The sequence below is a fragment of the Triplophysa dalaica genome, chromosome 4, assembly GCF_015846415.1.
Source record: "Triplophysa dalaica isolate WHDGS20190420 chromosome 4, ASM1584641v1, whole genome shotgun sequence".
Taxonomy (NCBI): Eukaryota; Metazoa; Chordata; class Actinopteri; order Cypriniformes; family Nemacheilidae; genus Triplophysa; species Triplophysa dalaica.
This window is the reverse complement of record NC_079545.1, coordinates 25758523-25771889: the sequence shown is the minus strand read 5'-3', so window position 1 is coordinate 25771889 and position 13367 is coordinate 25758523. Positions and strand designations below refer to the sequence as shown.

At 36.2% G+C, this 13367-nt stretch overlaps 2 protein-coding genes across 2 annotated transcripts; one reads left to right on the top strand and one right to left on the bottom strand.

Moving 5' to 3' along the window:
• Positions 1–5345: 5345 nt before the first annotated feature.
• Positions 5346–8841, bottom strand: aqp3a (aquaporin 3a). Its single transcript, XM_056746864.1, has 6 exons — positions 8611–8841; positions 7130–7256; positions 6877–7014; positions 6668–6792; positions 6298–6515; positions 5346–6185 (listed from the first exon to the last, which is right to left on the bottom strand). The coding sequence occupies exons 1-6, from the start codon at positions 8716–8718 to the stop codon at positions 6002–6004; spliced, it is 900 nt and encodes a 299-aa protein (XP_056602842.1). The 5' UTR covers positions 8719–8841; the 3' UTR covers positions 5346–6001.
• Positions 8842–10710: 1869 nt separating this feature from the next.
• Positions 10711–13254, top strand: grsf1 (G-rich RNA sequence binding factor 1). Its single transcript, XM_056746863.1, has 9 exons — positions 10711–11010; positions 11121–11268; positions 11351–11506; positions 11624–11758; positions 11845–11983; positions 12299–12423; positions 12536–12636; positions 12851–12986; positions 13128–13254. Exons 1-9 carry the CDS (start codon positions 10798–10800, stop codon positions 13178–13180), a joined length of 1206 nt encoding a protein of 401 aa, XP_056602841.1. The 5' UTR covers positions 10711–10797; the 3' UTR covers positions 13181–13254.
• Positions 13255–13367: the final 113 nt, after the last annotated feature.

The window sequence follows — 13367 nt, the reverse complement described above, 5'->3', positions numbered from 1 at the left end:
AAATAAAGCAATATTCTTTTGACTTGTAACTTCGATGCACCATTAAGATTAAAATTTCATACTTTTAAAATGAATAGTTTGATCATCATTGTCGAGAAGTTTTTTTAATATTTTTTTCTGCAAACTGAATTTGGAAGAATTAAAGTCCATTTTAGCACAATGACAGACCTTGCCTTAAAGACGGGATGTATTTCAAAGGATCCCCTCACATCTTTACTCCTCCGTAATTTTGTGGCACTGTGGGTTTTTTGTGCATCGTTTAAAAACAGATACTTTCAAAAATGAAGTTTCGTGTGTTACCATCTTTACTTTTCTGAAAAGCAAATATGCAATATTCTCAGGCACATTTCTCTTCTCGTGTCATATGTGCTAGCTAAAATTCTAGTAGTCAAGGTAACAGCCTTCAAGATGAAGACATGTCTGTACCACCAATACTATAGAGTGAGATCAATGGTGTCTTTGAGCAGGAATGCATTCACAAGTTTGCTATGTTTCATTGCATATACTTTTTTTTCATTATTTTCATGATTATGTAAAATAGCATTTGTGGTTTTGTGGCATAATCAAAGAAAAGACAAATACACTGCCACCATAAACCCTAACTAAAAAAGGTGAAACTTTGGACCAACTTGAACCTACAAGCAAGTTTTTCTCAAATTATATTTATGGCTTTGTTTCAAACAAAATGTATACATTTCAACAAACCACCATTATTATGATCAAAGTTTGCTTTGTTGGGCTCTTGACTCTTATATTTTAATGATAAGTTTTAATTGTCTGCTGTGACAGTGTGTAAAAATACATTTGTTGAGGCAATGAAAACTAAGATCAGTTGGGATCAAGTGACTGTAATCACTGTGTGCTCAGGAGTTTGTTTTTAATGTGTGAATATTGTGTGTACCTATGAGATTTAAAAAGTGGTACTAAAACATATTATGAACTTATAGAAAACATTCAAAGAATTGTTAAATTACTCAATTAATCAGTGTATGAATCTCAACAATGGTGACAATCAACAAAGAAAAGTTTCATGCGGCAATGCATGCTGGGTAACATCAGAGCACAAAACTCATTCATGACTCCCAGCATGCATTGCAGTTGATCTGTTTATCTGGATTAGTTTGATAATTGACACCATTGTAGAGGTCTGCATGATTACAGTATACGTGTGTCAAGACAATTGTCTGTTTATTTTATCACAGTATCTTTCCATTTGTGAACCAGGACATTTGAATCAATCATAAAAGATCAACTTCCACATTATTTAGTCTCACTTCTCATCTTTATCAAAGCTTGATTGACATCACAAAAAAATTAACTTTAAAGCAAACCCTGATCACGATAATGATGGTTTGTCGAAATGTCAATTTTTTTATTTGAACCAAGCCAAAAATATATTTTGAGGAAAACAAATTGCTTTAACAAGTTTACGTATTTTTTTTTTTTAATTGTCCAAAATTTCAGTGTATTTCTGAATGAACTGTATCTGTATCACTTTTAAATGATGTACATAGGCATTTAAAAAAATATTTTGTCACTGATATATAACTGTATAACTGGAATAGTAATATTTACAGTATATTTACAGTATATTTACATATACTGAAATGTTTTCCAAAATACCAACAATTCAGTAGATACAGATGCTTTACAGTCAAATATGGAGTTCAAGATAATACTTAACATGCGATAAAGATCTAATTTACACATGTGAAAAGGGTCTACGTGAATTGCTTGTAATTGAATTCAAACAGAACAGATGATGTGCTCTCCCATGTTCATCCAGATAAAAGAGGATATCCCCACCCAAAAGAAAATGACAAAGTCTCTTTATCTCCTTCTTTGGCCCTGTTTCTATTGGCTATGTGTTTATATCTTCAACCACCATCTATTCTCGTCTCCCATAGGCATACAGTTATGCAGTTTAGTTGTAATGGTCCTGTGCAGCATTTACACTTGCTTCTAAAAATCCATGAGAACGCTAACAAACTCGTAATGATCTGATAATTTAAATAATTCCTGAGGTAATATCTGCTTAATGAGAGTAAATGGACATCCCTAAACAAAAAACAAGAAACTACGCCTATTTGTCTAAGAAATATACAGATTGAGTTTTCTCATTCTTGAATGCAACAGGTCACTAATACACTGCAGGTTAGTTTTGATCCATGTTACTTTAGATTCCGAGAAAATTAGCTTTTTTAACAGGAACTTTGAAAGTCTATGAGATTCTTTGAGAGTAAGCACAAAAGGTCATAAATAAAAGACAGACTGTGTTGTGCAACGCATTGTGATGATTTCAAAGTTAAGGCCACAGTTGAGAAACTAAAAAGCCAATGTCAAACAATGATAGTCACATCAAATCCATGTTGACAAAAAGTCTATTTGGATAATCTTTCAGTATTCGTTACAAATAATTTATATTTTGTAGGTGGAAAAGAGAGACAGAATGTTTCATAACATTGTATGCATTGTAACATTGTTTGCCTCCTTTTGTTTGTTTTTCATGACAAGATTTAAAGTCACAACAATGCAACTGGTAATTTAGTTTCACCAGAGTCCTGAAATAGGTCCAATACATCAATTTAAAATTTAAAAATTGTATTGATATATTATTTATGTGCAGGAAAAGAAGACATTTTATGTACAAAAAAGCATTAATAATCTACATCCAATTATTTTTCTATTGTTAAAATACTTCTATTCTATTGCTTAAATCTGTTAACTGTCTGAGCCCTTTTTGAGCCTACACATGAAAACGCATGTTGGAACTAAAATGGCGGTAACTCATGAATTCTTAGGAATACAGGAATGGGTCTCATTTGAAAAAATAAAAGTAGCTGATTATTGCTATAAAAAAAAATCACACACACACAATAAAATTAAAGTTATTATATATAAAAAGTTAAGTTTTTCTTTGATTAAAAAATGCATTATAAAAACACGGCTCACAAAAGGATAACCAAAAAATCTTAGCACACTTTTTATAAAAAAGAATCAATTACTCTACATAAATTATTTAAAAAACACCAAAGAAATCTGTATTCTAGAGTCTTAGACCTTTTCAATGATATACAGTTTGTCATGATTCGATAAGAAATTACATGCACAATATTGACGCAAACGTAGGTGTCACGCTATCAGGCTACTGGCTTGTAAAGTTTAGTTATGTTTACAATGATCCTGAAGAAATTGCAATAACAGATTGTTAAATAATTGCAGAATCGTTTGCAATGTTCTTTATTTTAAGCAATTCGTGATTTAAACAAGGGGAAAATCTAAAGAATGTCTGTCTAAAGTAAAATATCGGAGATAAAACTCAGGTACAGATTTTACTGTCTGACAGCAAACTTCTGAAAGCATGTCAGCGGTGTGGATCTCACATGTGTGCACCATATGGTTTGGCAACATCTTAAAGCTGTCTGGCTTCTGTGAAGTCTTAAAGCTCTCACCAAGAGCATCAGAGACTCTTTAAAAATGTCTCCAGGCACATTTGGTATGTCAAAACAGGACACAAAATAGGTTTGTAAACTTGGGAATGTGCTTTACAAGTTATTTGGGGACCTCAACGAGTGAAAGTATGACCTGAGGGTTTTGTCCGTGTTTGCCTGAAAATATTAAAGTTAATAATGATGATTAAAGCTCTTAAGCATGAAAAGTTGGGCTAAGGTAAAATACATGCCATCTCCAGTCATAAATCCAAGAACTTCAAGGCATATTTTTTTCTACTTAAAGAGGCAATAATAAGACACGGTGTTCTTTTGAAGAAACTTAACATATGCAATATGTCAAAATCGTCTGATGCCTAGGACAATATTTACAGCTACACCCATGAGGTTTTTGAGAAAAAATTTCAGGTGTGGTCTCTGACAGGTTTCTGCAAAGACCAAAACAAGAGAGGAGCCCTAGAGTGCTTTATTAAATCCATTTACATTCTTACTAGAATGCTAAACTACCCAGCCTCTCACATAACACCATAACACCAAACTCTCACATAACACCATAAAAACATTCCAAGAATTACCGGTAAAAAGTGACAAAATTAGGTGGTGTGTAAAAAAAATGTTAATGTTTTTCTGAGGTCCTATCTGCCTGAATATTTTTTTTTAACATATTTTTTTAACAGTCTAGAAATTTCTTCAATAGATTCCACTAAACCAGACCCCAAATGCAATTGGTCTGATATGAAGATTTCAGAGTTTGCCACACAAATCCTGTAAACAGGAAACTGAAGTGGATATTGGGCACTCGCTGCAATTACTATGTAGATTCCTGTTTATAGAAGAACCCCATACCCATAGACAATACTCTGTTATACTCTGTTACTATGTTAAAATGTTCATTAAACAGTTTAAATTGTGCGAAAGCCCTGAAATAACTTCAGATTTCACACCTCATTAATTAATTCATTTTAATAGACCTAAGATGGAACACATGGGTTTTTCATACAGGTATGTGGGCCAAAAAACATCTTTGGGTTAAAGAAAGGGTAACCTTTATAGATTCTACACAGGACACAGGGTTAGTTGTTTAATTTTTTCCACATTAAGGCAAAAGTGGGAATACGAACAGAAACGACGGTTTCCAGGTTTCCAGGAAGAAACCAGGTTTTGAAAGTGCTATAGGTACAGATAAGCAGCTTGCGGTAATGTACTGCAAAGAGGGAAGGAGGCAATTGCCCCAAGAAAGGTCATTGTAATGGTGTGTAATACGAGCAAGTTGAGAAGATTTTAAGATATGTCTCGAATGGAGTGGCAGACTTAGATTAAGGGGATTTTATAAATATATGTACATGGATTCATTTCATATAAAATACCTAAGTGCTGAATAAAAATAACAAATCATGCATCATTTATCCCCAGTCATCGTCCACAGACAGGATTTGTTATGTAAATATGAGTTAGAAATGTAACTGCAATATCACCAACATTGTACAACTGTTTGTTGTATTATAATTTTGAGAGAAATCTGTTATAATTGTTACAAATGAGTTCTTTAAATGGACTGACATGTTCTTGTTTGGAAGAGATATTTGCAATACTCAGGTAATTCTTGTCTGCCGTTTTTTGAATGTGTAGAGTATTATAATTTACCATGCACACACCCAGATTCTGGTATAGCTGTAATACGCTTGAACCTGTACCTGAAAGTGAGGGTTCATGTTCGAAGAGCAATCCACACCTGTTGTTTCATGAGGCCTTATGAAAGCGGTTTCATTTGATTTGTGGTTTGGATTAGTTTCATTTCAAAGGAAATTGATTTGAAAAATCCATTGGCCAAAGGGGTGCATGAATGTGCACATTTTTGAGATTAGTTGGAATCGAACATCACAAAAACACATCAAATTGTTAACAAATAAAAAAACAAAAACAGTTTATTAGGGAAACAATTCATTGTATATGAACATTCATATCACAGGCATAACATTACGATTCAGAAACAGATGATATTATTTATAGACTGTTACTACATCACTATCTGCAGTATGGTTTTGTGAAATGCATACATGTTAAGTGGTCATTCCAGCAATGGGAAAAACTGGATAAATGAAAACGAGAGTACAAAATATTTACAAAGAACAGCTCACCTCTTTTTGATATATCAAATCAAATCAAATTCCTTTATTGTGTGAATTTATATAAAAAATCATAAAATACTGTGAATATCAATACATGCTGCACGACAATTTTACAAACTTTTCAAAACAGTGAATTAATATAATTCGTGTTGCAGAAGGAAGACCTATTTCCCTTAATGGAGGAATCTGGAGTATGTGTGAAGAAACAGATAAAAAAAGAAAACAACGAAAGTCAGATTCAACAACTGAAAAAGAATTGAAATCTAGAGGCTTGAAGTGTGTTCAGAAGTCCTTGTAACAGGAGGCATGACATTCAGAATTCCCTTTGTTTAAGAAAAGGAAAGTCTTCTGTGGAAGGATATTGAAACCGGAGACTCTTAAGCACAATAAACGTGTGAAGAGGGTTGATGGAGGTCACGCTGATCACGCCAATCCATCCTTGCTGGTGACATCATTAAGCTTGATATTCTCATCCGTACCTCTCATCTTCCTGTCTAGAACTTCTCCCTCCATGTGCCATCCCACCATAAGCTGGTACACAAGCACGCCAATGATGGATCCCAGGAAAGGGGCAAAGATTGGCACCAAAAACCAACAATCCCCGGCACTATTGCAAACCAGAAGAGAAATTCTTGTTTAGTTAGTGCATCGAAATTGCTGCAAAATGGTTCATGATGTAGCCAATTCCTTTATGTTATTGGAGTTAAATATGCACTTACGTGAAAACTTCAGTACCCCATCCAGCCATGGCAGTGAAAATACGAGGTCCTAGATCTCTGGCTGGGTTCACTGCATAACCAGAATTGAAACCCATTGAGAGGCCAATGACAAGGACGCTAAATCCAACGGTAAAAGCCTCGAGACCTGGAGGGATCGGGTTGTTGAACGGATCAACAATGGCCAGGATGCAGACAATCAGAGCCGCTGTGCCTATCATCTGAGAAGACGATAATAATATCATTAATAATACTCTATGATAATAATAGTATAATAAATGAAAACTATATTTATATAATTGAAATGTCTTTTTCTCTGTAGCCCATTCAATGATTTATTTTCAATGATCAAGATGATTCCATCAATACTGACCTGGTCAGTAAAACCATTTAAGAGGGTGAGATGCTTGCTGGGATAAGTAGCAAAAATCCCAGCAGTGGATTTATTCCCAATTACAAGCAACTCATTTGTTTCTCCAGCATAATCGTACATGGCATCTAAAACACACAAATGAGTGTCAACAAAAGAAAGGATAGGGATGTTTTTTTTATATAAAGAACATTTCTGCTAAATAGCATTACCGTGGTATTCAGCGAAGATAATTGCAGCACCCAGGAATGATCCCAATGTTTGGAAAAAGAAATAAACTGGGAACTTTCTCCATTTTTCTCTTCCCAAGAGGCAGAGAGCAAAGGTAACAGCTGGATTTAAATGACCCCCTGAAGACAGAAATAAACAAAGTCATCCACAAGGAATCTTTTATGAAATACACATCCTGTTTTCTACCAATGCACAATAATGGCTTAGAATGCAGTTTCAGGAGAGTTTGCCTACCTGACACCTGGCCGCAGATCAAGATACCAAGGGTAGCAGAAAACCCAAAAGCCAGATTAACAGTGAGAAAGAGACCATGAGATCCTTCACTTAGTATGACCTGGGCTACGGCACCGCAACCAAACATCTGTAAAGTTTGTGAAAAGAATGCGTTAATAATTGTTTGAAAAAACCCACATAGTGTTTTGTCTAACTGGTTCACGTGAGTTTAAATAACTTTTCTTCTTCAATGTTTCTAGCATGACATTTGTTTAAGCATGATTTGAAAAGAAAATGATTTGAAAAGTGATTTTGCGGCACATTAACAATGCAGATAAGTCATTTCTGACATGAGAATCTACCAAGGTGCTGTCCAGACTTGCGGGTTAAGTCACGTCGGCACCTGAACCCAAATGCTTGGTGGACTATTATTACATATATTATTACATAATAGTGCACAGCTTCACTAAAATCCATAACCATAACCAGGAAGAATTGAAGAGATTTTGTGACACTTAATCCCAGCTAAACAAATCACATTTCACTTAACTCACAGTATGTCACCTGAATATCACCCTTTAGTCAGTTTGCATAAAAAGAAGTTACATTTATTTTTAATAATGACACCTAGATATGATTATGTCACCTAGTGTCTGTCACTTTGTGCTATTAATGTATATTTCCAAATACCTATTGTTCCCGTTCCTGGTCGGGGAAGTTAGTCAATAGGTTATTAGCACACTGACACTGTGTGTTCAAGGGAGCTCTTTGTGGTTACTTTCTGAGGCACATCGAATGCCTTTATACCACTCAGCAAACATCACACCTGTTGAGTGATCCAGTTAGTGCATGACTCTGTAGTCAAGTATTATATCTCATACAACTAAAACCACACACCTCGAAACCAAACTATGAGAGTGCTTCTTAAAAATAAATGTTTTACTTAAGTGCTTGTAATATCATATAGAGCATTGAAAGGGTTTTGGTCATGTTTCGTAGCGCTCAAATGACTGTCTGGAACACACCCTTAACATGTTACAATCCAGTTTTTTTCTTCTTTACTGTCTCATGTCTGTAACATGTTTATTAGATACGCATTTCCATAAACTTTACAGTACAATTCGATATTAATGGTGCATGTTTGTTCTTGTTTGTTGGATTCAAGTCTCAATGCTCTGTGTCCATATTTTCACTGCATCACAATTAAATATGTAATTGCAAAATTGAAATATATACAGTAATTTACATATCTTATGCATATGCAAACTTTTAAGCATCGGTAAATTTAAGTAAATCTGTACAGTTTTCAACATAATACCAATTAAATATTTTAATATACGATATAATACAGATAAAGTGAGATGTAAACGTGCATTTATGTGATCAATTTAAACAGATCCTTCATTTACGTCTCTTAAAGCTACAACACAACGCTGAACAAACTTGACCTCAGCTTTGAAAGATCACAGAAGAGTGATTCATAATAAGGGAAAAATACACACCACCAGGATGAGAGTTCCCAAGCATTCCGCCAATCCCTGGCGCAGCAGCTTGTTGCGGATATGCACACTTTGTGCAATCTTTTCCAGAATGGCCTTCTGCCTTCCCATTTTTTCTGCACTGATGTCTTTTTTTGACAGATTGCAAAAACCTGTATGTCCCTCAAAGTATGTTGATTTGAAGGCCAGTCTTCTCCTCTTATAGACATGAAAGTACTGAATGGACCAACCCTTCATGCTAAAGCCTGCCCACTCACACATGTCTCCATCTCACGCAAGCAGAAACACACACGCGTGCACAAACATACACACCTATGCGCCACATTAGCACTTTTGAACCCTCCCTGTATTATTCACGAAACCTCACACACACAGCCACACACACACTCACTCCTCTTTTCTTCATGCTGCATTCCTGTGCTATTCTTCTCTTTTATAAAATAGGTTCCTCAATCGTCTACCCTTCTCTCACATTGTATTTTTGTAAACCTCTGAAACTTCGTAACCCAATAAGAAACAATTTATACAAAACACGGGGTGTGAAATTGCAGAAGAAGATTAGGCTTATCTTTTTAGGTCTAATGGTATGAGAAGAGTTTCGCTTCAAGCTCACATTAAGCATGACTAAGGATCAGGAAAGGGTTTGGTCACTTGCTTAAGTGTATATGATTCACTACATATAAGTAAAAAAGTTATGCTTATTAAGGGTTAAATGAAGCGTAATACACACATCATCTAATTGTTCTCAATTCTACATCCATACATGTGTTACAAAATAATTAACACTGCAGAATAGCAGAACAGTTTTTTGACCACTTCTGGATATATGTACAAAGGATGTATATCTGTGCATAGAAAATGCACATGTGTCTATTTCGCTCTTAGTACACTTCTACTGAAATAACGTGACTGTATTATTTTAACCTGATTTAAATTTGTCCTCTTATCAGTAAACCTTGATGTTAAAAAACAGTATAGCATCATGGGGTAAAAAGTCATATCTCAGTTTCTCCAATTCAGCAAATTATGTAAATACAATGCATCTACAAATATGTTAATTAAAAATGTCAGTCAAGCACCATCAGTCGGAAAAGGGTGGCTTGCTCACTTCAGGTAGGTGGAGAGTTCCTGCCTCAAGTGGAGGAGTTCAAGTATCTGGGGGTCTTGTTCACAGGTGAGGGAAGGATGGAACGGGAGATTGACAGACGTATCAGGGCAGCTTCTGCAGTAATGCAGTCGCTGTACCGGTCTGTCGTGGTGAAGAAGGAGCTGCAAGGCGAAGCTCTCGATTTACCGGTCAATCTACTTTCCTACTCTCACCTACGGTCATGAGCTGTGGGTCATGACCGAAAGGACAAGATCCCGGATACAGGCGGCCGAAATGAGCTTTCTCCGCAGGGTGGCTGGGCGATCACTTAGAGATAGGGAGAGAAGCTCGGTCACTCGGGAGAAGCTCAGAGTAGATCCGCTGCCCCTCCACATCGAGAGGGGCCAGCTGAGGTGGCTCGGGCATCTTTTCCGGATGCCCCCTGGACGCCTTCCCGGGAAGGTGTTCCGGGCATGTCCCACCGGGAGAAGACCCCGGGGAAGACCTAGGACACGCTGGAGGGACTATGTCTCCCTGCTGGCCTAGGAACTGTTTACAAAGCTGGAATCTGAGGGTGCATAAAAGCAAAATATTGAGAAAATCGCCTTTGAAATTGTTAATCTGAGGCACTGTAGGAGGCCATCCACTCACAAAAATAAAGTTTCCATACATTTACAGTCGGAAATGTATTTTCATGGGACATGATCTTTACTTAATATCCTAATGATTTTTGGCATAAAAGAAAAATCGTAAAATTTTACGAAATTGACTAAAAATTGACTAAAAAAAGACTTAAGTTGTCCAGGGTCACATGTTATAAAAATAACAATATTTTGATTCCTAATAAAAATTGCGATAAACAAACTTCACATTTGCATTAACGTATTCTTTATAAAACCATACCTTTACATTTTAAAATATAACTATAATTCACATGAACGTTTATTGGGTTCAGGACTTTTATTTTGAAAGCGCTGTCATTTCCAAGTGCGCGCTTGCTTTGTACGTCATTTTGTCCTTTGATAATATAGGTCAACGTGGTTTGAATCAATGCGACGTTCAAGCAGCTTATAGTTAAATTAGAAGTAAATATACTTTATAATATGTCTGTATTCAGCAGGAGCTCGTTTGTGTTGTCTGTCTTTCGCTGTGTTAGAAGACAGCAGTTTTCCTGCTTGGAGTCTTTAGATTATATTAGAAGTGCGCAATCCGCAGCAGCACGAACCCGATGTAGTCATTCATGGTCAGCGAGGTGTTTAACAAACTATAACACCAAACATATATGGACGTCATACCAACGAGATCTTTCTTCTGAGGTACCATTTATGTAACGTTATACAATTTTCTTCAGAGCATCTTCAAGCATGCGCTATTACAACTCTGGCTGACATTTGTCTCTGAGCCTGACACTGTTTGATGTTTTTAGGTACCGTCTAAAGAAGATGAGTACCCACCTTTACCAGAATACAGTCCCGATGTAGAGACCCAGACCCAGGCTAAAGAAGTGTTCATCATCCGTGCCAAGGGTCTTCCTTGGTCATGTACTTCAGAAGACATAATGAGCTTCTTTTCTGGTACTTTCATGATTATTGACAACAGATTTGTGGTGTTTCCCTATTTACAGTATATGATTGATTATATTAATTATTTTCATAGAGTGTCGGATCCGTGGTGGAGTTCAAGGAGTCCATATTATAAACAACAGGAACGGCAGGCCGACTGGACAGGCCTTCATTGAGTTAGAGCACGAGGAGGATGTGGGCAAAGCATTAGACCAGCACAAACAATACCTAGGGCAGCGCTATATTGAAGGTAAAGGGAATCTGGAGGCGTACCCAGATAAAGTTCTTGTCTTGGTGTAAAAATAACAAACTGTGTGTTTGTGAGATGAATTGTTCACTGTGCTCTGTTATAAATGTCATGTTTCAGTGTATGAGGTCACAAACAAGGATGCCGATGCCATATTAAAGGCCACAGAAGAAAGTTCAGAGTCAGATGGAGTGATCCGACTCCGAGGGCTTCCCTTCAGCTGCACGGAAAAAGATGTCATTCAGTTTTTCGCTGGTAAAATCCTATAAAACATGCGTATATATTGTTGCGCTGTTGAAAGTCTGACGTTTAATTTGTGCGTTTTGCTGTTTTCGTAACAGGGTTAGAGATCGTGGAAGATGGAGTTACAATAATCTCAAATAAGAAAGGCAGGAACTCGGGGGATGCTTTTGTGCAGTTCGCCACGAAGGAAATGGCAGACAAGGCCCTAGAGAGAGACCGAGAGGTCATGGGAAACAGGTGTGTAAATCATGAATTTATAATGCAAAATGTTAAGTGCGTGTATATGTTCGATAAGCTTTCCTGCTGTGATTTTTGCACAGTTGTCTCTGAATGCGAGACTTACGTTTATACGTTTGGCAATACTTTTAACCAATGTGACTTACACAATTCGTTTTGTACATTTGAACAATATGTGGAATCTGTAGCATCTAACTACTGCTGAATTTGCAGAGATGAGTGTGATTTTAAAGCAACTGTTTTGTTTTTAAAGAGATGCTGTGGTTGACTGTGTAATGATTAAGTTTGACACACTGTTTTTGATTATGCGTACAGGTACATCGAGATCTTCCGCAGCAGAAAAAGTGAGATCCAGGCACAGAATGGAAGAGGGCGAAATGTGACTTCAGAAAACACAGCAAGTGCCGGGCACACATTCACATCGCACAAGGCGAGAACTGGTGAGATGTTCATTGAGTGAATTATGTCCTGTCCCTTTACACTCAAACGGGGAAATATTGTTTGTTATGCCAAGTGTAAGATCGTTGTCTTTCTTTTTTTTTTTATGCTCAGCAAACCCACTGTCAACAACACATCAAAGTTCCTCTAAACCTGATAATCTCATTCACATGAGAGGTTTACCCTACGGATGTACAGCAGATGACATTGTAAATGTAAGAGTTCACTTGATTTTAATTTATGCCATTTAAACTATGATATGAAACTTTAATTTGGTGTATTCTCATCTCTGGTTTTTGCTTCTCATATAGGGTATTTAACTGTTATATTTATTTATTTCTCAGTCACCAATGACTATTTGTTTTTTTACCCAGTTTATGTGAATAACATATTCTACACTGAATGACCATAGTGGTATTTCTGTGGCAGTTTTTCTCTCCTATCAGAATGGACAAAGTTCTTATAGAGTATGGTCCTGGTGGACGCCCCACTGGTGAGGCAGAGGCCTATTTTACAACACATCAGGATGCAGTAGCAGCCATGTCCAAAGACAGAGAGTACATAAGTAAGTGGTACAAAATAACAAATTTGTGTTCCATTTATATCAGTGTAATTGTTACCTAAAAGTATCACTTGTAGCAAAAATTCTGTTATTACAAACATAAGTTAACCATGTTTCCTGGTATTTTTGTTTTTTGTCATCCAGTGGAGCGATACATTGAGTTGTTTCTGAATTCTCCACCAACTAAGGAAGAATAAGACCAAAGTGAACTTATTTTAAACTGTCCTGTAACATTTGTGTGATGATTCAACATTAAAAAAATGTTATTAAATTGCCTTGAGTTATTTTTGGACACTAATAATAAAACCATGTTAGAATGTAATTTAAGCAAGTTTAAAATAAGTTCTGGCTTCTGCCAAAATATTTTCTTGTCAAGTACTTTAT